The sequence below is a fragment of the Heterocephalus glaber genome, unplaced genomic scaffold (assembly GCF_053883595.1).
Source record: "Heterocephalus glaber isolate CG9 unplaced genomic scaffold, H.glaber_assembly_v1.0 deba00001523, whole genome shotgun sequence".
Classification (NCBI taxonomy): Eukaryota; Metazoa; Chordata; class Mammalia; order Rodentia; family Bathyergidae; genus Heterocephalus; species Heterocephalus glaber.
In genome coordinates, this window is record NW_028258327.1 from 2,280,001 (window position 1) to 2,303,624 (window position 23,624).

General features: G+C 34.3%; 1 protein-coding gene across 1 annotated transcript in view; it reads right to left on the reverse strand.

Annotated features, from left to right (window-relative positions):
• Nucleotides 1-23,395, reverse strand: part of LOC101718939 (lin-28 RNA binding posttranscriptional regulator B) — a 46,346-nt gene extending 22,951 nt beyond the window's left edge. The window contains exons 1-2 of the mRNA XM_087187925.1: nt 23,172-23,395; nt 21,301-21,372 (exon numbers count right to left, since the gene is read on the reverse strand). Coding sequence (XP_087044051.1) covers nt 21,301-21,372; nt 23,172-23,344 — 245 coding nt within the window. The 5' untranslated portion in view covers nt 23,345-23,395. The remainder of the gene's footprint in view (nt 1-21,300; nt 21,373-23,171) is intronic.
• Nucleotides 23,396-23,624: the final 229 nt, after the last annotated feature.

The following is a 23,624-nucleotide window of genomic DNA, read 5'->3' on the forward strand; positions in this document are numbered from 1 at the left end:
TTTGATGCCCGGTACCACACAAAAAAATAAATAAAATAAAATAAAGTTTGTGTTTTTATAGACCCCAAGTCTTGAACACCAAAACATGACTAGCAGATAGTGGAAGATCATTCTAAGAGGCCCAGACAGAGTCATTTGGAGTGACTGAATGCAATAGGAAAGCATTATGTATTCTGTGTAGTGAAATTGTTGTGTTGTATATCAGGTGTCAGCTGGCACTTTGACACCAACCACAAAAGTGTTCCTGAACTTGGTGAAACTGAGAGGAAAGAGTTTTTTGAAGGGAAATTGAGGAAATATCATTCCCATTATCTTGGTTTTTGCAACTATCTTTCCAAAAGAAATCTGACAGCTTTCAAATTCCACTGTGCATAGCAAAACATGCCCCTCTCTGATAGAGATTTTACCAAAACAGCCATGTTGTCTGGAAGTAATTTCCTTTTTCATGATTTCCCAAACAAGGATAAAATTATGCAATGCATCTCGGAGATGCCACTTAACAGAAATATTGTTAAAGATCAAGTCCTGCCCATGGCAAGTGATGTTAGTCAGCAGCTCACCTCTGACTGACAAAAGGCAGCCTTTTACCCTATGTGCTTGGATGAAAGCACAGACACAAGTAATTCTACAAGGCTAACAGTAGTTTTGTGTTATGCTGTTGGTGATATCACGAGAGAAGAGCTGGTGAAACTGGTGTCTCTGCCTGGAAGAACACAAGGATAGATATTGACAATGCTGTAATTTTTTTGTTACAAGACATATCAGAAAAAGTGGTTTCAATTACTGGTGATAGGAGCTGAGCGTGGTGGCACACACCTGTAATTCCAGCCCTTGGGAGGCTGAGACAGGAGGATCGCTATGAGTAAGGCCAGCCTGAACTACATAGTAAGACCCTGTCTCAAAGAAAACCAACCAAACAGAAACAAAGAAAAGAAATCAATTACCTAGTGATGGGGTTGCATGGTGGAGGCAACATCTGGTTTCATACAATTCTTTGTTAAAGAAGCAAAACATACAGTTATTCAGTTTCATTGCATGCATGAAATCAGGCCAGGGTAGGCAGCAGAAAATCAGACAATATCCTCAAAAATGGTGAATTACACCATGGCTTGTTCTCTTAATTTTCAACAGTTTCAAGTACTTCTTTTTTTTTTTTTTTGTACCAGGGATTGAACTCGGGTCCTTGCGCTTATGCAGCAGGCGGCGAAACCACTGAGCTAAATCCCTGGCCCATCAAGCACTTCTTGAGGTTTAGGCATGGTGTAACAGTTCACTTAATGTTCAGTGGCTGAGCAAAGGATGAGTCCTGGAGAGATTTGTAGCCTGCTTGGATGAAATTAGGCTGTTTATGAAGGAAAAGGGGCAGGAATATCCACAGTTCACTTACATGGCCTGGTTTAACTACCTCATGGTTGTTGTTTTTTTTACAGATTTTATACTACACTTCATTGTACTGAACAAAAAACCTACAAGGTATACAGAAAACAGCCGAAAGGACGTTTTGTGATATCCAAACATTTGAGAGAAAACTGCAGGTTTTTGAAACAGACCTTGAAAGTGGGCAGCTGAAATATTTTTTAAATTTAAAAATGCATTTAGAAAATTCTACATCTGCAGACAATCCTACAAGCCATCAAGAAATCTTCAAGGAATTTTCTAGCATTGTAGCAGCTGCAAAAAAGAATTTTAGTAACGGTTTTACAGTTCAGTAAGATGGAGACAATCCTGTGTTTTCTTATTTCTCCAGATAAAGCCAAATTTGAAGAACTGATTTTTCCTGCTTATGCTAGTTAAATTTTAGAAATCTAGAAAAGGAGTTATTGGAATTTCAAGAAAGCTCTATCTGGAAAAATAAATTCTATGACTTGTGTGCAACACTTGAGAAGATAGAGTGTAAAGGGGTGACAAAGAAGAGCAGAATCGGTAGTTCCGAAAATGAAATCCTTAAAGTATGGAATTTCCTGCCAAATGATTTGTTAATAAAAGCACTTGGGATTGTTTTTCTTACCTTATTTGGATTATCTTATGCTTGTGAGGAGCTGTTTTCTTCATCCATTCATTCATTCATTCATTTATTTTTTGAGACAAGGTCTCACTACATAGTTTGAGCTGGCCTTGCACTATGTAGCCCAGGCTGGCCTCGAACTTCAGCCTCTCAAGTACTGGGATTACAGGTATGTGCCACAATGCCTGGCGCATCAGCTTTGAATTATATCAAATCTGATACAAGAAGCAGACTAACAGATGACCTCAGTGCTAACAGATGACCTCAGTGGTGCATGTGCTGCTCTCAAACTTAGGCAGTGAGCGCCAAGGTTTGACAAATTATTAGCAGGCACACAACAGCAGAGCTCATATTAATTATGCAAAAACACCAAATGCAAATTTTTACCTTTCAATAAAAAGCTGTTTGTATCACTGAAAGCTGTTATTGTGTCTTTAAGATAAAAGATGTTAATCTATGAGTTGTTTTTTCTAAACTAAAACCTCAGTGTTCAGGTTTAATTGCAGTGTTGGCACCATGTGATAAATAAGTGCATTCTGGGTTGCAGTTTGGACACTCAGTCTCTAAAAGATTCATAATCACTGGGTTAGGAAATAAATACTAAGAACAAAGTGAAAATGTTTAAATTACATCATATGTACATGCAAATGTATGTGAGCACATGCATATGTGTTACAGAATAGAGCAAATGAAAGAGAGGCACCATTTCAAGAGATAATGTCTGAAAACTTTCCAGGGTGGATTAAGGACTTGAACATAAAGCCAGAGTATTACATACAATAAGCAGAATAAGTAAGAATAAATGTGCAACTATATAAAATATCTGAAAACTGCAGAGACTTGAGATAAAAAGATCTTACAAGCAGCTAGATAGTAAGAATTATCTGCAAAGAAACACCAATTAGACTGATAGCAAATATAACTGTAATAAAACCAAGAGCCAGCACAAAACCTTTAAACTGTTGACAGAGACCTGTTGAGCAGAGGCATACACTGTAAAACTTTTAAATTTCATAAGACAGGGTTTCCCTATGGTGCCCAGCCTGGCTTAGAACTTCTGGGCTCAAGTGACCCTTCTGCCTCAGCTTCCCATGTAGCTGGGATTATATGTGTATGTCACTATGACTGGTTGAAACTAGCTTTTAGAAGAGGAGTAAAAAAAAAAAAAGAAGAAGAAGAGGAGTAAAGTCTAGGCAGGATGGCCCATGCCTATAATCCCAACACTTGAGAGGCTGAGGCAGGCGGATCATCCTGAGTTTGAGGCCAGCCTACACTACACAGTGAGTTTAATGTAAGGCCAGCCTGGAGAACCTGTCTCTAAAGAGAAAAAAAATGAGTACAATAAATATATATTCTGATTTAATAAAATAGAGTTTACTGGGTTAGGGATTTAGCTCCCCGGTGGTACTGCCACCTGCCTCCCAAGTGCAAGGTCCTGAGTTCGATCTTCAGTACCAAAAAAAAAAAAAAAGAGTTTACCATAAACAGATATTCCTACAGAAAAATCTAAAAAAGGTATACTAAGAAAAAGAGAAATGATTCCAGAAGAAAGGTTAGATAAGGAAGAATAGTGAATATAGTTTGTTAAACATATAGTTGACAGTGCCTGATTTTTGTAAGACAAAAAACAAACTGAAACATAAGTTGGGAGGTTTCTAGAATTTATTTGTTTTTGTTTTGTTTTGTTTCAGTGCTGGGGATCAAACCCAGGCACTGGGACATGATAGGGAAGTGGTCTACTTCTGATCTATACCCCCAGCCCACCCTAGCATCATTGTTTGACGGGGAAAAACCAAGAACAGAGATAATAAAATCATTTAATAACTCTTACACAAAAGGAAACAACCAGTAAAAACAGTAAAATAGATAGTATGGCTCTACTGGTGTGTACATCACCGATCTTAATTATGCTGTTGCCTAATTTAAGACTTTGTTAATTTGTGAAAGTATGGAAGAATTTCAAAGGAACCACTACAAAAGTAGAAATACATTATATAACCTCTGGACCACTAAAGGGTAAAGGTGAAATAAGAAGCAATTAAAACCTCAATCAACCCAGAGTAAGAGGGAGGGAGAGAGTGAGGGAGGGAAGAAGAGAAAAGCAGACAGAGAGGGAAAGAGAAGGAAAGGAGGAAAACACTGAAAATGGGAAAAGAAAAATGCAAAAAATGCAAGGTGAATAGACAGGAAATATCTTGTATTAAAAATATATTAGTAACAGTTGTAGATGTATATAGATCAAATGTTTCAGTTTATAGGCTGTGCGATAAGATTTTTAAAATCAGGGCCAGGGGATTTAGCTCAGTGGTGCTGCTCCTGCCTCAGAAGCATAAGGTCCTGAGTTTGATCCCCGGTACCAAAAAAACAGAAAGAAACCCCCGCAAAAAAATATAAAATCAGGTATATGTTGATTATGGAGCATAGAGCCAGGAAAATATAAAAAGACAGACCAAATGGTGTCAAGTGTTACAGGCTAAATTGTGCTTCCTACCCCAAATTTATATGGTGGGGCCCTAAACACTAATGGATTTGGAGATAGGTTGTTTAAAGAGGTGATTAATGTTAAGTAAGGTTCTCAGAATGAACCTCTAATTCAAAATGACTAATGTTCTTAAAGAAGAGGAAGGAACACCAGGGATGCAGGCACACTGAGAACATTTGTGAGGACAAGCAAGACAGTGGCCTTGTGCAAGCCAAGCAAGGAAGGAGACCTCAGAGAAACCAAACCTGCTGACACTTTAGTCTTGGACTTGGAGTTTCCAGAAGTGTGGGAAAGTAAATTTTTGTTGTGAAACAAAGTATATGACTTTCTTCTTTTTTGGCTTGTGTCTATTTTTAAGTTGTATATAATACTTATATATTACCTCTATAATAACAAAAGATCATTTTTAAAATAAACTGAAAAAAGGAAAGGCAGGGCCGGGGATTTGGCTCAGTGGTTTCGCTGCCTGCTGCGCAAGCGCAAGGACCAGAGTTCGATCCCCGGCACCAAAAAAAAAAAAAAAAAAAAGGAAAGGGGTCAAACAATGTTATACTCTCATTTATGAAAAAAACTCATTTGCTATTTATATATATAATATATATATTATTAAAAAGGAAATAAGGAAATATAAATAGGATAATAAAAAGGAAATATATATATTATTTAAAAAGGAAATGGGTCAAACAATGTTATACTCTAGTTTATGAAAAATTCATTTGCTATATATTGTAATGTATATATTGCTATATATATTACATATATATATATTTTTTAATTAGCACCAAATATCTGAGAGATGGAAACTATCTTGGTGGGGAGAATCTTGGCAAGTCTTAACCAGTAATCTTTTAAATATTCAATATTTTAATTTCAGTATTTCCTTTTTTCCCAAATTGAGAACATAGCATATATGTAAAAATGAATACTACAGTGATTTTTCTTTTGATATAAAGCAGTAATCATTTACTCTAATCCTCTCACTTACAGGCACTAAGAACAATGGCCTTGCTAAGTTATCAGAGACTTCCATCCTGGCAAACTGAATGTCCAAGTCTCATCTTACCTTCTTTTTTTTTTCTTGGTACTGGGGGTCGAACTCAGGACCTTGCGCTTGCGAGGCAGGCAGTCATCTTACTTTCTCAGCAGAGGTAGATCACATTCTCCTTGAGTCAGCTCTTCACCTGACTTGCAACCACTGCCCTAATTTCCCTCCTCTCAAGTGCACTCTTTAGCTACAACCTCTAATCTTGACTTCTAAATGTTTTTTAGTCCTTGACCCTTGTACTCATTCATCCTTTTGAGGCTTTAAGTATCCTCAGTACATTGCTGGGCTCCAAACTGCTATCTCCAGCACCTACTCCTACCTTGAACTTCAGACTGAATCACCCAAATGCTTATTTGACATCCTGGCTCTAAAGGCAGCTCTTATCACATCCAAAAGAGTACACTTGATTTTCCAAGTCTGCTTGCTCCCATCCTTATCTCAGTAAACTGCACCATCCTTTACCCTGTATTACAGCTTACATCAGAAATTACAAGTCATCCTAATTCCTCTCTTCCAATCACACTCCATACCCAATCTATTATCAATTCCTGTTAGCTCTTATAAAACATGTCCAGGATTTGACAATTACTTTCCACACCCAGGGTCCAAATCATTATTGTTTCACTTCAGCCTCCACACTGGTCTACCTTGATTCTTTTTTATTAAAAAAAAAAAAAAAAAAATATATATATATATATGTATTAGTACACATATGTGGTACATGTTTACACTACTTGTGAGGAGCTGGTACGTGCACATAACACATCTTAATTCCTTTTTTCATTCCCTTTCTCTCCCTGTCTCTTAGTTCCCTCCTCTTTTTTGTACATGTTTGCAGCACATAATGTTTATATTCCTTGTGTGGAGTTGGTACATGTGCACAAATTAATTCCTTTTTCATCCCCTGCCCTTCTCTCCCTCTCTTTTGATCCCTTTCCCCTTTGAGAAAGATCTATCTCCCTAATTCCTATTATGTTTTATTTTGCTGTTTATTAAAGTCTATTTTTATTCTTGCCTGACCAATAGTGTATTTTCCACACAGCAGCCAGACTGATCATTGCATAACATGTCACTTCCTTTCCCCAAAAATTCCTTCAATGGTTACCCATCTCACCAAGAAAATTTCAAACTTCATAAACAACATTGGTCTACACGGCCCAATACAATCAGGCTCCTGCCAATTTTCAGTCCTCATCTTGGACCTCTTTCATCAGTCACTCCCCTTAGTCATAATGCCTGGTCTGCAGCTCCTCAAACACACTCAATTCATTGCTGCCTAGAATCTCTGCTGAGGTTTTTATTCCTTTTGTATAGAAATCATCCCACCCAGATCTTTACAAAGCTGTTTCCTCACTTCATTCAGATCTCTGCTCAGATGTCACTTCCTCAGGCATTTTTCTGACCATCTGACCTAAAAGAGTTTTGGTACCCTTACCCTGCTATCATTTTCTTCACAGCAGTTATCACCAACTGACATTATATTATACATTATTTGTACATCTAGCTGTATTTACTTACACTCTAAAAAATGTTTTCTCTAGGATGGCGAGACCTGTCTATGTCCCATTCTCTGCTCAGTGCCTAAAACAGTGCCTGGACCACATTCTAAGTACTCAACAAAAGTTGGCAAAACAAATGAAGGAATTCACAAATCAGAAAATTGAGCCACAACAAATTAACGGCCAAAAGTCACAGCAACAAATCCCTTGAGAGTACTAAATAAAGCTAACATACAACAGTCCTGAGCAGTTCAGTTATAACTAGTTGTCCCTGAATGTTTATTTTTATTAATAACTGTATTTTTTCTTTTAGATGTATTTATTGAGTCTAAGTGAACCCTACATACCTTTAAAGCATCACTTGCAAAAGTCATATATTTTACATCATGTTATGAATAGCCTAATAAAACAAAATAAGCAGTATTTCTCAGATTTTTAGTGATCTTTTTCTGACTTAAGAAAAATACTTAACAGAATTTGAGACCACTTATTATCCTGATGATAAATAGAAATAGAAAATGACTTTTAAAATTGTTTCATATTAATTATAATTACATCATTTTGGAAAACTGAACAAAAATCTAAGTTTTAGGTATTTAAACAAGTGTTATTACACAGCACTTCATATATCTAATCACTGGAAAGAAACACTGTCACGTTTACAGTTTTGAGTTCTGGCAAAGTTTTGCTTTGCATCCTACCAACTCTGAAGAACAGTCTGATTATGTATTTCAAGACACCCAGACTTCTTTCCTAAGCCAAAAACGAGTAATGCTTTCTAGCATTACCCAAGTGCATGCGGACATGATGGCTTTTTAAATTATTTTTTAAAATACAAAGTGAATAGATGTACAGGTACTCAAAATTTAATTAAATAAGCTTATCTATATAAGACATACACAGAATATAGCACCCCTTCAGGCATTCCAAGAATTACAGATTGAATTACTTTATCTGCTTTTTCTAATATTTCTCCTGATACTATTAACTGTTAAGACTGTATCCAATATGTATATCCGTGGCATAATTTCCCCTTCTTTCTTGGCCAATGCCTTTCCAGTTTGTCATAGGTCCAAATTTTGGATATTACATAGCTGTAGATACTGTCAGACGAAAAACTTTTCATAAATATGAACGGGAGAGTAACGTGTTATAATTATTTTCCACTGACTATACAAATTCAATGTTTCGAGCATAAAAATTAGATAAAACTGAAGTATAGTTTATCTGCTAGGACTAGATTTATGGCTTCATTGTGGAAATTAGTATTTCTATTCATAGTACTGTACCTCAGACTTACAAAGTATAAAACAGAATCCCAAACCACAGATATTTAGTGGATAAAATAATTTGAATTCCTATCACAATACCAATGAAATTATTTGAGTAATAGGAATACTTGACAAATTGAGTTTTTAAAAAATTCATCTAAAGAAGTAAATGAAACTATCTACAAGAGGGCCGGGGATTTAGCCTAGTGGTTTCGCTGCCTGCTGCGCAAGCACGAGGACCAGAGTTCAATCCTTGGTACCAAAAAAAGAAAATAACTACAAGAATGTTTTAGAACAATAACATAGGCAGATTTGGTTTCTAAGTATGAAACGGTACTATGAAATAGAGAAATTAAAACAATTGGTAGAAGGCAAACAAAATGTAAGGAGTTCTGAAACATATCTTAAACATCATATACAGAAATTATTAACTTACAAAGGAAGCTTCACAAGTCAACAGCAGATGCTGAGAAAAGGGAAATGCTTACAGTTTTGTCTTACACGAAGTAACAAATTTTGATAGATTTAAGAGTAAACAGAATTGAGAAAAAATTTATGTCAAAAAAAGCACAGACAAAATGTAAGAAAAATGAATGATAAAATTGGATATAACAGCTGGGCGTGGTGGTGCACATCTGTAATTCCAGCACTCGGGAGGCTGAGGCAAGAGGATCATGGCAGGTTCGAGGCCAGCCTGGGATGCAAAGTGAGATCAAAAAAACATCAGCCCCCGCAAGAAATATACCAAGAAATACAACAGAGGAAGTCAAATTATTATTACTGGTAGGTTAAAAAAAAAATTCAAACCCTGAAAACCACAAATGCATTGAAAAATTATTAAAATCAATAATTTAGTAAAATGATTACAAATTATGGCATAAAATTAATCCTATTTTTTTTAAAGTTCTTAATAAAAAAAGAAAAGATCCCATTTTCTATAAGATACACATATACACAGATAATATACCTCAGGACAAGCTTTATATATGTGTTTAGATTTACTCAAGTTTTCTTCTAAGTTATCTCAGTACTGTATAGTTCTAGTTTTCTTCAATTAGGTCCTGTATATCTCCTTATTAAACTTTATTCCTAAGTATTTTCTTAGGAAAATTTAAAGATCAGTTTAAGAGTGACAACAGTTGAGTAACCATATTTCTAGAAGGAGAAAAGGAAGATGTAAAGAAGAAACATATAAACAAATGAAATTTCTATACATACCAAGAAAGGACTATTCAGTACAGGTGACACTTTCTATAACATGACCTTCCAATGAAGGAAGTGGTATGCTGACTTAAACTAAGACACAATCTCCCTGTCTGATAACAGTTTGTATACTGGCCACTTTAGCAGCTTTTATGTATATCAGCTGTTTTTGTCTACCCTACTCAATTTATCGCTTCTCATAATGGTACTTTGATTTTCTTTTGGAGAATCCTCTCTATTCTACTTTTAATCCTTATAATCTGGATGGGGCTTACCTAACACCCCAGAAGAAGCGGGCAAATGGTTAATGTCTAATCAATCAGAGTGCCGCACTCTAAGCTAGATCAGTAAAATCAATCCAGGGCTTTTGGTGGAACTTCTAAGAATTATATCCCTCATGACACTGAGATTGAGTAGTCAAATTCAGATGTACCTGAACTGCTTTAATTCCTTCAGTCAATATTCATTCTCCCTTCTTGAGACAGTTGTCCTCAAACATCAGAGCATTTGGTACTAGACTGTTTTATGCCCATTTGATTAAGGATGGAACCTATATATCCCTTCTGTGGATGCTTCCAGGTTAATCAGCCAAATGAAAACCTGTCCAAGACTTGAGAGGCAAAATTGAAGCAGAGGCTATTATTCTGCTCATGGTCCTCTGCTAGTCCTCATGGTCAGACATAGCAACAGACTGACACACAGCCCCAGCTGTTCTTTGGTGCTCTGTGTCTACCTTTTCTTCACAACTATTGTCTCTGCTGACCAGCAGCACCCTGCCACTAGCAATTCTCTGCAAATCCACAGAGGCTGTAGCCAGAGACAGGAATTTTTAAGGGGTTCTCTAGAGATTCCCCTTCAGTAGTCAGATGTGCCCAGTGCTTCAATTTCTAAGATCTGAAATGCCTCTTCTTTCATATACCAAGATATCTATAGATCTACACTATATTCTCTTTTTCAAAGGTCTGTTTGCCTTTCAGTGAGTCAACACTTTACTTATTACATGTACTTATAGAGTTTATCTTACTGAAGTTTTGAATGGAATTACACTGAATTTACAGATTAACTTGTGGAGAATTATCTTCTTTAAAATATAAGTCTAAGGGGCTGGGATTTAGCTCAGTGGTTCCAGTGACTGCCCTGCAAGCTCAAGGTCCCAAGTTTGATCCCCAGTACCGCACACATACAAATATATATATATAGTCGCAGGCAAGGGATGTTGCTCAGTGGTATAACCCTTGCTTGGAGTGCACCAAGCCTTGGGTTCAATCCCAGGTACCACCTTCTTACCTCTCTTCCAGAAAAAGAAAAAAGAAAAAAAACCTGAGTCTTATTCATTAGCAAAATACTCTTCTCTATTTATTTAGTTCTCATTCTATATTTGTCTAATACATATAAGTTTCTCATTTTCTTCATAAAAATTCTTCATATTTCTGTCATTTATTTTTAGAGGTAGACGTGACATTTTATGTTCCAATTACAAAATGACCCTTTCAATCAATCCTCTTTCTTTTGGTGCTCGGTATGAACCCAGGACCTCGCACATATTAAGCATATGCTCTACCACTGATCTATGTACCTCCCAACCCTCACATAAACTCTTCTGAAATAATAGTTTCTAATTATGAGTTCCTGGGGTATAGGACAATTCCTACATTCCTAATAGTAAGTCATTCTTAACTGTATTTGTGGGTTGAACTTATTATACCCAGCAATCTTGTTAAATTCTTTTGTTTATTCCAATTATTCTAATAATTTATTTGTGGATAACTTCAGATATAAAACCACATTATCTTTTGTCATTAGTATGTTTGCAGTACATAATGTTTTACATTCCTATGTGAAGTTGGTACATACATGCAACACATCTTAATTCCTTTTTCATCCCCTTTTAAGTCCCTTCCTCCTTCTCTTGACTCCTTCCCATTCCTTGCTTCCTATTATCTTTTATTTTGGTCTTTATTTATAATTTAGGTTTCTTTGAATAACAAGCCATATGACTTATTTTCAATCCTCATATCTTTTATCTTTTCCTTGTCTTATTGCATTGGTAGCACCACCATGATAATTACATTATATAAATAATGTAATACATAAATACATAAATAATGATTACATAAATAAATATAAATTCAGCAATCCTACTACTATACCAACACAAATTAAAATCCCTTTGAATTCTCACCCTTAATCTGTTTATCTTAACCAAACTTCAAAAATTAAAGTTCCAGTATAAATGTGAAAAAACTTTTCAGTCTCTTAATCTTTATCAGAACAGAATTTAATTTGTCCCTCCTCCTTAGTGGAGACTAAAGGCTGCTAACAACTTTGTGAGCAACATGAGAATTTATGTTTAGGACAAACAAAATTTTAAATTTATAATGAATAATGTCATAGTGTTCACTTAAAAACATGCATACTTAATATTAGAAACTAAATTGATTTCTCTTTTGAAATGATCCCAAAGTTGAAATATTACCAGTTCTCACAATACCCTTGTACTGAAAGCATACAGTAAATGTTTGATCTCATTTTCACTGAGGCTATAAACTTAATAATGTCACTTCTTAAATCCATAATTTCTTTGCAATATTATCGGAGTTGTTCTAGACACCCCCGCCCCCCGCCCTGGTGTTATTTTACTGTTTACTAGAATAAAACAGCAATTGGAAAATCAACCTAAAATTCTGATTATTTGCCACTTGGCTTCTGACTATTCCCATCAGGCATCTTAAGAGACTTACACAGTGCCAAAATGAAGCTTAGCACCACACAATGTCTGGCAGAGGGTGATGAGAGCAGCACATTGTCTGCTTGGTCTGAACAGAGGTCACAGCAGGGAGAGCATCTGCTTAGATAATGTGAATGAAGGAAACAACTATAATTGCCTCATTAAGAGATCTCTGGCCAAATAATCACAAGAAGAAAGGATTTGGAAAACCACCCTAAAATTAGATCTATAAGAAAAAATTGGAATAAAAAAATGCAGAAAAATTAGGAGAATTGGGTATTCTATTGATTTTATTAATTTCCTTAGTCACTACACAGATGAATGAAAACGTGGATGCAACAGTTCAGTTATTCAACTTCAGCCCTTGCTAGTCATTAGTAGGAAGCAGAAAATGCAAATTCACAGCTGTTCAGGACACAAAAGTAAAATAAAGGGTTGTAGAGAATTTCTTAACAGGGCCCAACACATAGGAACTGAGAAGGAACAGCTACTGGTGTGTACTTTGGAATTACACTGAAAAGCATATAATTAAAAGACATAAAGGAACATTTTAAGAAGATGAAAGATGTAAAGCAAGTCTCTGGAAGAAAAAAGGGCAAATTGTCTTGATCTGATGATGAATTTAGCTTCTTCTGTTTTCTACTTCTACCTATTAAAATATATTTTCTTAAACATCAACAGTATATAATTACAGCTAAACTCTCAGTCAGTATAAACTATGAGCCAAAACTGACACATTTTATTCAACAGTATTGATAAATTTAAATATTTCACAGTAAAAGCTAAGAAATGTTTTTCTGATTCAAATTTAAATTAATTACCCAAACTAGACACAAGACTGATGCTGTGACAAAGTATTTTTGCATTTCCTGTTATTTTTGAGGTTAAGCTATAGGAACTTAATTTGTATTGTAGAGTTAAAAATTTATTGTTATATAAATAGTATCTTTAAGTGAATTATGGTTATTAAATTCTTCTAATTCCAACAAACAGTAAAATTAGCTTCTTATACCAATAAGTCAGGTTTAAAATAAGCAAACTATTTGATGACTTTGATGTTTTGCACCCAAAATGTGCTGGCTAATTTTTCCATTCCATTTACCACTCCAGTCTTTAAACTGCCTTAATCTCCTGCCCTCAGATGTTGACCTTGTAAGAATAGGGGTCATAGGTCAGAACAGACAGACCTCAAAGGATCTGGACTATCAATTCATGCCTGAAAGATTTCTTTGCTACAATAGGAACTCACTAAACAGCAAATTCCTAAATCTAATCACACAAGTATCAGGGTGAAACAGTTATATATTGGAATTTGTTGATTTACATTTTTCAAACATCTCCAGCAACTAAAGAATATTTTAACTTTTCTTCTGAAAACAGGTTCTGAGATACAATGAAAGAATATAAAAGAACTTACAAAGTAACAAATACTAGGATATATAATAATAAACATGAAAGAACTTTTAAAGCAGAACAGATATTCCTTAATTAAACAGCATAAAAAAACTAAGTACAGGTTTATTATTTTCAGGAATATTATGGAGATTTATAAAACTATATCACTACATTTGCTAAGTATAAGTCACTGGAATACTTCTAATTACATCACAGATAATGAGTGGAAAAGGTTAGACTGCTGAAGAGGTGGGGATGGGCGACAGGATTATCATTAGTTAATTTTGAGCTCACTGGCTCTAAGGGTGAATGAGAACAATAAGTAAATATTTTATGTTTTAATAAGTAAAATATATAGCCCTTTAGTAAAAGTCTAGATTTTCTTAAACCCCCAAAACAAAAAACTCCTAAAACTTTGCAAATTTAAAGAACTTGAACCCACAAAATTATAACCTTGCAAAAATAACTTTGTTACACATCTCTAACTTTCTTTGTAAAAAGGAGAGAATTCTTCAGAGCTGAGACTAAATCAGAGAGCGTATCATTACTGTTTATTTTTATCTTGGTTTCTTTGACCATAAATAGTATGTATGTCATAACGCATCATTTTAATACTGGACTAAAAGAAGTGTCAAATTTCATAATCAACTTTTAAGAATAAAAAGCTTCTTTAAAATTAACAAGCCTAAAATGATCAAATGAATGGAACTCCCTACACTTCCACACCAATAGTAATAGGAAAGGTCTTCTAAACAAAATGTATTACCACTTTGCCTTACTCTTATGCTAATGAAATTATGTAAATTAAATATTTCAACAAAACAAAGGAAAGCAGTAGAACACTGGTACTCTTTTCTAAGTTTTAAAAACTCAAGTCAACACAGTTGAAAAAAGAACTTACATTATTATGAAAAGCACTTCTTGGAGTGTGTGGTTGGGTCAAAAGATGTGGAAGGTTAAGGAGTATAATTAGAAAGGAGGTAAAAAGATAAACTATGAACAAAACAAAAGCCCCAAAGCTACATATGTACATTCCACATGTACCACTTCAAATGTTCTTAAAAGCTGCTTATATTTTATGCATTAATTATTAAAGATTAAAATCATTTAATCTATATAGATTTCCAGGTGAGTTATTTTACTCCAAATCATTTCACTCTTTTAAATATTAGCTATTACAAATTAATATTTTATTACATCAAATATTTAATTCCATATTATAAGCTAACACGGTTATTTTATATAAATACTAAAAATTAGCAGAGGCAAATGAAACCCCCCAACTCCAATTTCACTGTTAGAAGTTACTGCCTTTCTCATCATAGTAAATTGTGTTTTTTAAAGAGAAAAGATACTAGGTAGAGGATAATATAAGGTTTCCTGAGTATTAACAATCTTCATTTTATTATAAAGAATGCTCAATATGGCCATTAAATCTTCTTCCTCTTTTGAAAATGAACATAATAAAAACTAAATAGGATAAATCTAAAATTATTGAATTTGAAATTATCAAATGTAGAAGATTTAAAATAAAATACATTTACTGTTTAACTGGTAACTAGTAAATAAACATTAAATTCAACATAATTTTAAGACAGTTAAAAAGCAATCTTACTTTCTTTTAAAGTGATTACAATTAAGGTACAACCTTCAAAATTATTATATATTTTTCCACAAAGATATAATTCTTCACAAAATATACTTCTACCTAATATATAAGAATTAGAATTGACCAAATAAATTCAAGCGACAATTCTATGTAATAAAAATTTTAGTTTCCATTTTTTAATCTGACATGACAGAAATTAAACTTTTTAATCTAAAAAGACTGTTAAAGAATACTCTTTTCAACAAATGATGTTGGAACAATTCATATTTTTCAAATGTAAAAATGAACTTTGACCTAAACCTCACACCTTATAAAAAAACTATCTCTAAATGGATCCCTGATATAAATGTGAAACTATAAAACTACTAGAGAAAACATAGAAGAAAATCTTTGTAACCTGGGGTTAAGCAAAAAATTCATAAGTATGTCATCAAATAAAAGGCAGAAATTGTCTTCATCAAAATTAAATAACTGCTCTATCCATATTTAAGAAATTTGAAAGACAAGCCACAAATGGGAAGAAAATTATTGATAAGAGCATATATCTGGCAAAAGTCTTATATCCACAATATATATAAAGAACTCTCAAAGTGCAACAATGAAAAAAAAAACAACCCAGTAAAAAATGGCAAAAACACAAACCGTCATTTCACCAAGGATGACATAAATACTTGAGAAGATCCTAGGTATCAACAGCCATTAGGGGAATGAAAATTAAAACCATGAGATTATTACACATCCATTAGAATGGTTAAAATTTTAAAAAACAGTAACAGTACCAACTGCTGTCGCCCATAGATGCATAGCAAGTGGAATTCTTATATAGTGCTGGTTGGAATGCAAAATAGTACAATCACTGTGGAACACAATTTTGCAATTTCTTACAAAGCTAAATATACATCTATGACGGTGATTGTCAAGCTGATAACAGGTAAAAAAAAAAATCTGAACTCACCTTTTTGGATTTATCCAATAATAATAAAAACAATAAAATTTGGCTTTCCACAATCCCTCAACCTTTGTTCACCCTCATATGAAGACTCTGAAGGAGTGATTTTTAAACAGTTCTATTTTTCAAACTGTGGAGTCCAGAGAAATGCTAGGATTCAGAGATTCTAAAATAACTTGATTTGAATTTCTAAGTATATTTTTAAAGTATGTAACATATACCATATACTACTACACACTCAAAATTAAGTCAATGGAATCCTTAACACATTACTTGTCACTATCAGCTTTGTACATTTCTTTGTATGTGGTGATTTGAGAATAGTTTCTAATGCTATTATTTCAGTGCATGCATTAAAATGTGTGCTTTTGATTTATAATACTACAGCCCTGTACTGCTCTTTCATTAAACTACAGGCTGTAAACAAAAAATTCATTAGAGTCCATGTGACATGCACAAAAGCCCAGGCACAGAATGTAACAGCTGTTTACCCAAAAGTCAGTGTATAAAATGTGTCTTGTTATTATACCTTCATAGTTCTTAGTTGTCTGCTATTTTCTGGTCACTGAGACTATACTGGACACTCACAAGTACAGGAGGAAAGGTTTATTTTGGTTCATAGTGCACAGAGGTTTCAGGCCCTGGTGATCAGGCTCCAAGGCAGAAAGAAAGGCATGGAAGAAGGGACTGGGGGAAGGAGAAGTTGCTAGCTTCATGGTGGAGGGGAAGCAGAGAAAAGTGAAGGGAGGAGCTGGGGAGGAAGACAAACCCTTCTAGACCAAGCCTCTGTGACTCAACTCCTCTGAACAGACGCCGCCTCCTGACGGCAAGCCAGCTATACCAGCCCCATAATACAATCACCCACCAAAAGCCCCATCTATAGACCATGAGGCTTTTGGGGGGATACCTAGCTATAAACCTTAACATCAGTGTATGTGTGAAATTAAAATAAATACCCTTATAGCCAGAAATAGTTTTCTATTTTTAATTAAATGGAAGGCATTTAAAAAGAAATGTGTCAGGGCCAGGGATTTAGCTCAGTGGTTCTTCCGCCTGCCTAGCAAGTGCAAGGACCTGAGTTTGATCCCAGTACCAAAAAAAAAAAAATCCTATTACATGGATACATCCATACCCATGTTTATAGCAGCATAAAAAAATCATATTACATGGATACATTCATACCCATGTTTATAGCAGCATAATTTATGATATCAAGATCTTGGAAACAGCATGTATGTCCATCAACAGATGAATGGATAAGGAAAACATGCAGTGTCATAAAAAATAAACTTGAGGTATTCAAAGATATATGGATACAACTTAAATAAACCATACATGCAGACATACAGACACACATACACACATACGCAAGCAAAATACGAGATAAAAAGGAAGCCAGAAATTCAAATACTCCTCTAGATTACATATTTTGTGGTTTAAAAAATATTGCAATAGGGGCCGGGGATTTAGCTCAGTGGTTTCGCCGCCTGCTGCACAAGCACAAAGACCCGAGTCTGATCCCCAGTACCAAAAAAAAAAAAAAAAAAAAGGCAATATATGCTGATTTGTTTCATTTATACTAATAGTTTATCCTACTTTGTTGACAAGAAAATTTGTGGTTTTATCTGTTTCTTTTTTGGTTTATGTTTTGTACTGAGTAATTTGAAGATAATGATACATAACATAATTACTGTCATTTCTTATTATTTATGAAAATTTGTTTTACTTTTTCATGAAAAAAATTAAAAGTGTGATGAGGGGGCTGGGGATTTAGCTCAGTGGTTCCAGCACCTGCCTCGCAAGTGCAAGGACCCGAGTTCAATCCCCAGTACCAAAAAAAAAAAAAAAAAAGTGTGATAAGGAATAGGATATTTACACAGCATTAAAGCATTATCCTGCAAAAGTCTTACTAATTTGAAAATTTAAAAAAAGTTAACTTTAGAGTTGAGAGGCCTAGCTGATACCATCTCAACCACATAGTCAAAGACAATATAATCAGTAATGAAAAAAAATCAAAATTGTATGCTATCTGATAGGATACAATGAGAACACAGTATCACTTCCATGATATTCTTGATAATGATGAATAACCTTAATCTAATTATATGGAAGGATTAGACAAACTCTAATCATGATCTGGATTCACCCTGTTTTTTTTAACTCACTTTTTAATTTTTTTTTGCAATACTGGGGATCGAACTCAGGTCCTTGTGTTTGCAAGGCAGGTGAAGTCCCACTGAGCTAAATCCCAAGCCCTAACTTGTTCTTTTAACCTTTATATCCTCTATAAATTTAAAGATAGAAAGGACTTTGTTAAATTCAAGTTCAAAATTTTTTAGCACAGTACTTTTCAATTTATATGCAACGTACAATAAGAGAAACAAGTTTAGAGACACTGGAATAAATTCAGTTTATGGTATATACTTCAAGACTGACCTAGTTTCTTCCACAAGTTAATGCCATGAAATTATTTCCCAAAAGGATAAGCTCTGCAGGGAGGTACTGTTCTAGATTATAAGAGACTTAAGACATAAATCTAACTGAAAGGCATGTTCTTTAACTGGATTCTGGTTTGGAAAAAAAAGTCACAAAAGAGAAGTTTTTGACAACTGAGAAATTTTTAATGTGATCTGAATATTAGATGCTATTGGAAAAGCTATTACACTTATTTTGATAAGGATTAGAGGTGGTAAAGTGCTATGGCATCTGTAACACACTTTAAAATCATTCTATAGAAAAATGTTTATAATTGCTGGACATTGGGGTTCATACCTGTAATTCTACAACTCTTCATGAGTTTGAGTCTTACCTGGGCAACTTAGTGAGACCCTGTTTCAAAATTTATAAAAAAATTAAAAGGCTGGAGATGTAGTTCAGTGTGAAGGGCCTGGGTTCAATCCACAGTTTAAAAGAATTTTTTCTACTTGCTTATTTATGAACAATGTCACAATAAAAAGTAAAAATAAAATGAAGAAAATAATAAAAATAATCAGACAGTATTAGAAAAAAATAGCATAACAAATTATTCCAAGAGTTGATTCTCTAATATACAATAAAATACACAGTCATGAAACAAATATAACAGAAAAAAAGCAAATGAAAATAATTATAGAGAATTCCTAATATTTTACAAGATTTTCAGGCTACTTTACATAATTATGCTTAAAAACATAAATGTGAATTTAAAGCACAATTTTATTTTCATTGCTAAAACACTTTTAGGAAGTAAATACGGTTAATTTTCCATGTAAGAGAGCAGAAATCTTATTAAAATCTTTGAAGTCTTTTAAACAGGGATCAAATCATTACCTTGGTAATTATTCAGCTCTCAGTTGACAAAGACCCATTTCTTGGTACCACATGGTCAAATCTTTTTTTCTTACTGTTTCAGTTTTTAATTAAGAGTCTCCATGCTTATCTGAATTTGAATTGTAGGCATTGTTGATACCATCTCATAAAAAGTGGCACATAAAAAACTGGAGTTGCTAATCTTAGTGACAAAGATTATGGGCATTCCAAACTTAATAGAAAGTTAGAAATAATTAGATACCAAATGTGTCAAAGCTTGAAACACAATTAGACACATACAATTGAGCAGTTATTACCACTAACCACCACCACCTTCTGTCTTGCCCGACCATTTCTTTTTGTAGCCTAGTTGTAACAATTCTTTGAACTCACTCCAACTTATACAATGTGAGCCTAACACCTTTTCAGAATCTTCACTCCCTACCCATTTATAACCTATCAACCATCATTAAAATTGCTCCCTTCATCTGCAGTGTCTCTGCTTCTCTCCTTTGCCATTCTCAACTACGAAAACTTCAACTATAGATAAATCTGTATTACTGCCTATTGCATAGCTGTAACCATGAAGTCAACAATGGCTAAAGAAAACACACAATCAATCATACTGACTGATTATATTTTAAATTCATGTCCACTAACCCTAAGTGGGTCATTGGTATAACCTAGAATTTTTCCTATTTCCATCATATGTTCATTCTTGTTTTCCTATTTCATACCTTCTCCTTTCTTATTAAATCTCTAAATCTTTTCTTTTTTTTTGGTACTGGGGATCGAACTCGGGACCTTGCACTTGTGATGCAGGCGGCTGCACCACTGAGCTAAATTCCCAGCCCCTTAAATCTTCTTTTCTATTGCTTTCAGTGGATGACACTGCTTCAAATTTCATTAAAGAAACAGGATATAATGGTACAAACCTCATCTTATTTCACCTTCATTTCTATTTTCCAATTTTGTGCCTAGACTCAAGTTTTGAAGAACTATCTATATTCACAATCAGCTCCTGTAGTTGTGCTTTAAATCTCAATCCTTTCACTCACTCCAGCAATTGTCCTCCTCTCCTGCATGCTTAATCTTTCTATTAGACTACTCCCTGTCAACACATAAACATGGTATAACTTTTCCTTAGCTACTGGTTCAGTTTTCACTCCCATCTATAGGAAAACAAAAAACTGTCTACACTTGCTACTCTAATTTCTCTCCTTTCATTCTCTGTTGAACACAACTCATGTAAGGTTTTCACTGTCCCAATCTACCAAACCTGTTTTTGCCAACTCCACTAATGAGTGGTTCCAGTTTCAGTGATCATCTTACTTCATTTCACCATCAGGATCACTGAGCACCCCATACCCTCTGCCTGAAATTCTTTCTTTCCTTGACTTTTTTTTTTTTTGGTACCAGGGATCAAACTCAGGACCTTGTGCTTGGAAAGCAGGGAGTGGAACCACTGAGCTAAATCCCTGGCCCCTTTCCTTGACTTTTAAAACAAAATCCTCTCTTGATTTTAGAATGCACCAGGGCTCAGTCATTATTTTTGTGCTATGTATATTTGCTCTGATGGTGATCTCATTCAGTATTGTGGCTATAGATATCATCTATTCTCTGAATATTGCCAAATTTTTATATTCAGCTCTAGAACTCCATGTCATACATCCATTTACCTAATTAGTATCTCTACTCGGATGTTCATTATATATTTCTAAGTAAATATGTCCAAAACCATGCTTTTGATTTATTATTCCTTCTGTAGTCTTCCCCATTTTGGTAAGCAGTCCCTCCATCTTTCCTGTTGCCCAGGGCAAACAAACCTTGGAGTCATCCTGGACTCTTCTTCTCTCACAGTCCACTTCTGATCCATCAGTAAATCCTGCCGTCTGCACCTTCAAAACATATTGGAATTTTCGCTCACCACTTCTACAGCTACTACCCCAGTCCAAACCACCAGCAATGTCTTTTCCCATAGTATTAATAATGCCTCCTTAGTGATTTCTCAGCTTCCAAAGTTGCCTCTTCAAATTATGTTATAATCACAGCTGTTAAGATGATACCTTGGGGGGGGTGTAAATTAGATGTTACTTTTTAACCTAAGTTTCCAAAAACTTCCCATTTTTACCAGAATCAAAGTTCTTACAATACTGACAAAATCCTATTTAAAGGAATGTCCTGCGATCTTATGCTTCAACTTTCAGCCTCCACCATTCTCCCTTCTGATTCCAAACCAGAAAACATATCAAAACATTCTAGAATTATACTGAGAAACATTTAATCTAAAAACATAAAAATAAAAGATTTTTAAATTTTGTGTTTCTTTACTTGTATGTATGTATTATTACTATTACATCTCTCTTTGGGAGAAAACCTTTAACAGGCAAGTACATCATTAAATTTTCACACATGTTCATGGGCTTTCTTTTATACAAAATGAGCTCCTAAAAATACAGATGGAAACAGAGTTTATTTTCTTACTTATTTTGTTTTCCTATAAATAAAATAAAAAGGTTTGGGGATTTAGCTTTCCAAATCGGTGGGAAAAACAAGGATGAGGCAATAAATGTTATAGTGATAGCAATCTAGCATTTTGAAAAGAAAAGCTAGATTATTTCTAATCCTCTCTCTTTTAAAAATTCCATTACAATGGGAAGAAAAGATATATTAACAAACTGTTTTTGATCTATGCGTTGGAGCTCAACCCAGGGTCTCACACGTACTAAGTACCAGGTACCTGCTCTACCACTGAGCTACACCCCTGGCCTCTTATAGTGTATTTTTAACTTCATAATGTGAAAAGCCAGATAGCAAAGTCACATAGCATTAAGCAGAGAAAAACAGACTTGTTTCTATAAAAATTCAAAACTATTTTTAAAAACCACTATCATTAAAGCTAAAATATTTCACAAGCTGCAAAAACTTTCCTTTTTTTGAGACAAAAGGTTCCTATAATAAATATACAAATCAACAATAAATAAATGAAAATGGAACTAACATATAAAAATATATTCAACCTCTAATGTAATCAAAGGATACAAAGAAAAACAATGAGCTTTGTCTCTTAAGTTATATAATTAGAAAATATTTAAGCAAATGACAACATTCAACAAGCTGTCTCACTTTTGAAGGGTTGTATTTTGGCCTTAGTTGTTTTTGGACAGCAGTTTGGAAATAGGCAACAAAAATTTAAAGTGGCTTTTAAAAAATCTAATATATTCACTAGCAAGTATTTGTCCTCAGAATGCAGTAAGATGGCTTTTCAGAAATGTACATGTAAGAATTCACACAACAGTGTTATTTTTAAACTCAAAATACTGAAAATAGTCTATATACCCATTAACACAGCATTGCTCATTTATGTTAAATTTTGGAATAGTCATGCAATGGGAATTTATATAAAGAGATTTTCAGAAATCTTTTCCAAATACAATAAACTCCTAAACTAGCCAGGTGCAGTGGTGTACACACCTGTAATCTCAGATACTTTGGGGACTGAGAAAGGAGGATTGAAAGTTTCAGGCCAGCCTGGGTAAATTAGTGAGACCTTGTCTCAAAATAAAAAATAAAAAGGGTTGGGGATTTAGCTCAGTGGCAAAGCACCCCTACGTTCAATCTCCAGGACGGATGGACCGATGGACAGACGGATGGACAGACGGACAGACAGACAGACAGATCCAAATAAAATGATTACCTATCTCCCTTTGGTTTTCTTTTTTGTAGTGTCTTCCCTTTGGGTCTTCTTTCACTTCCTAAACAGGGGCTCCCACCAGGTCCTGTTACCCGTATTGATTCAAGGCCTTTGGAAGATTTTTTAAATGTAAATTCCACTGGTTCTCCTTCTTTCAGGCTTCTAAATCCTTCCATGAATAGTTTGCTCTATAAAGAGTGGGGAAGGGATGAGGAAAGAGATAATGATTATAAATGTTTTATAAATTATGTCTAATTTTAGAATTAGCAGAGGAAGATATTTGGTTATCCATTAAAAAAGTATAGTCTTTCTTTTTTTAAGTCCAGTGAAACTCATATCATTTTAATCTTTCAATTGTAATGATGGCAGAGGGAGAATATATTAGTACTATTTTTCAAAGGCAATTTGGCAACACTTAAAAAGATTTTTTTAATTTAAATGTACATATTCTGCAAC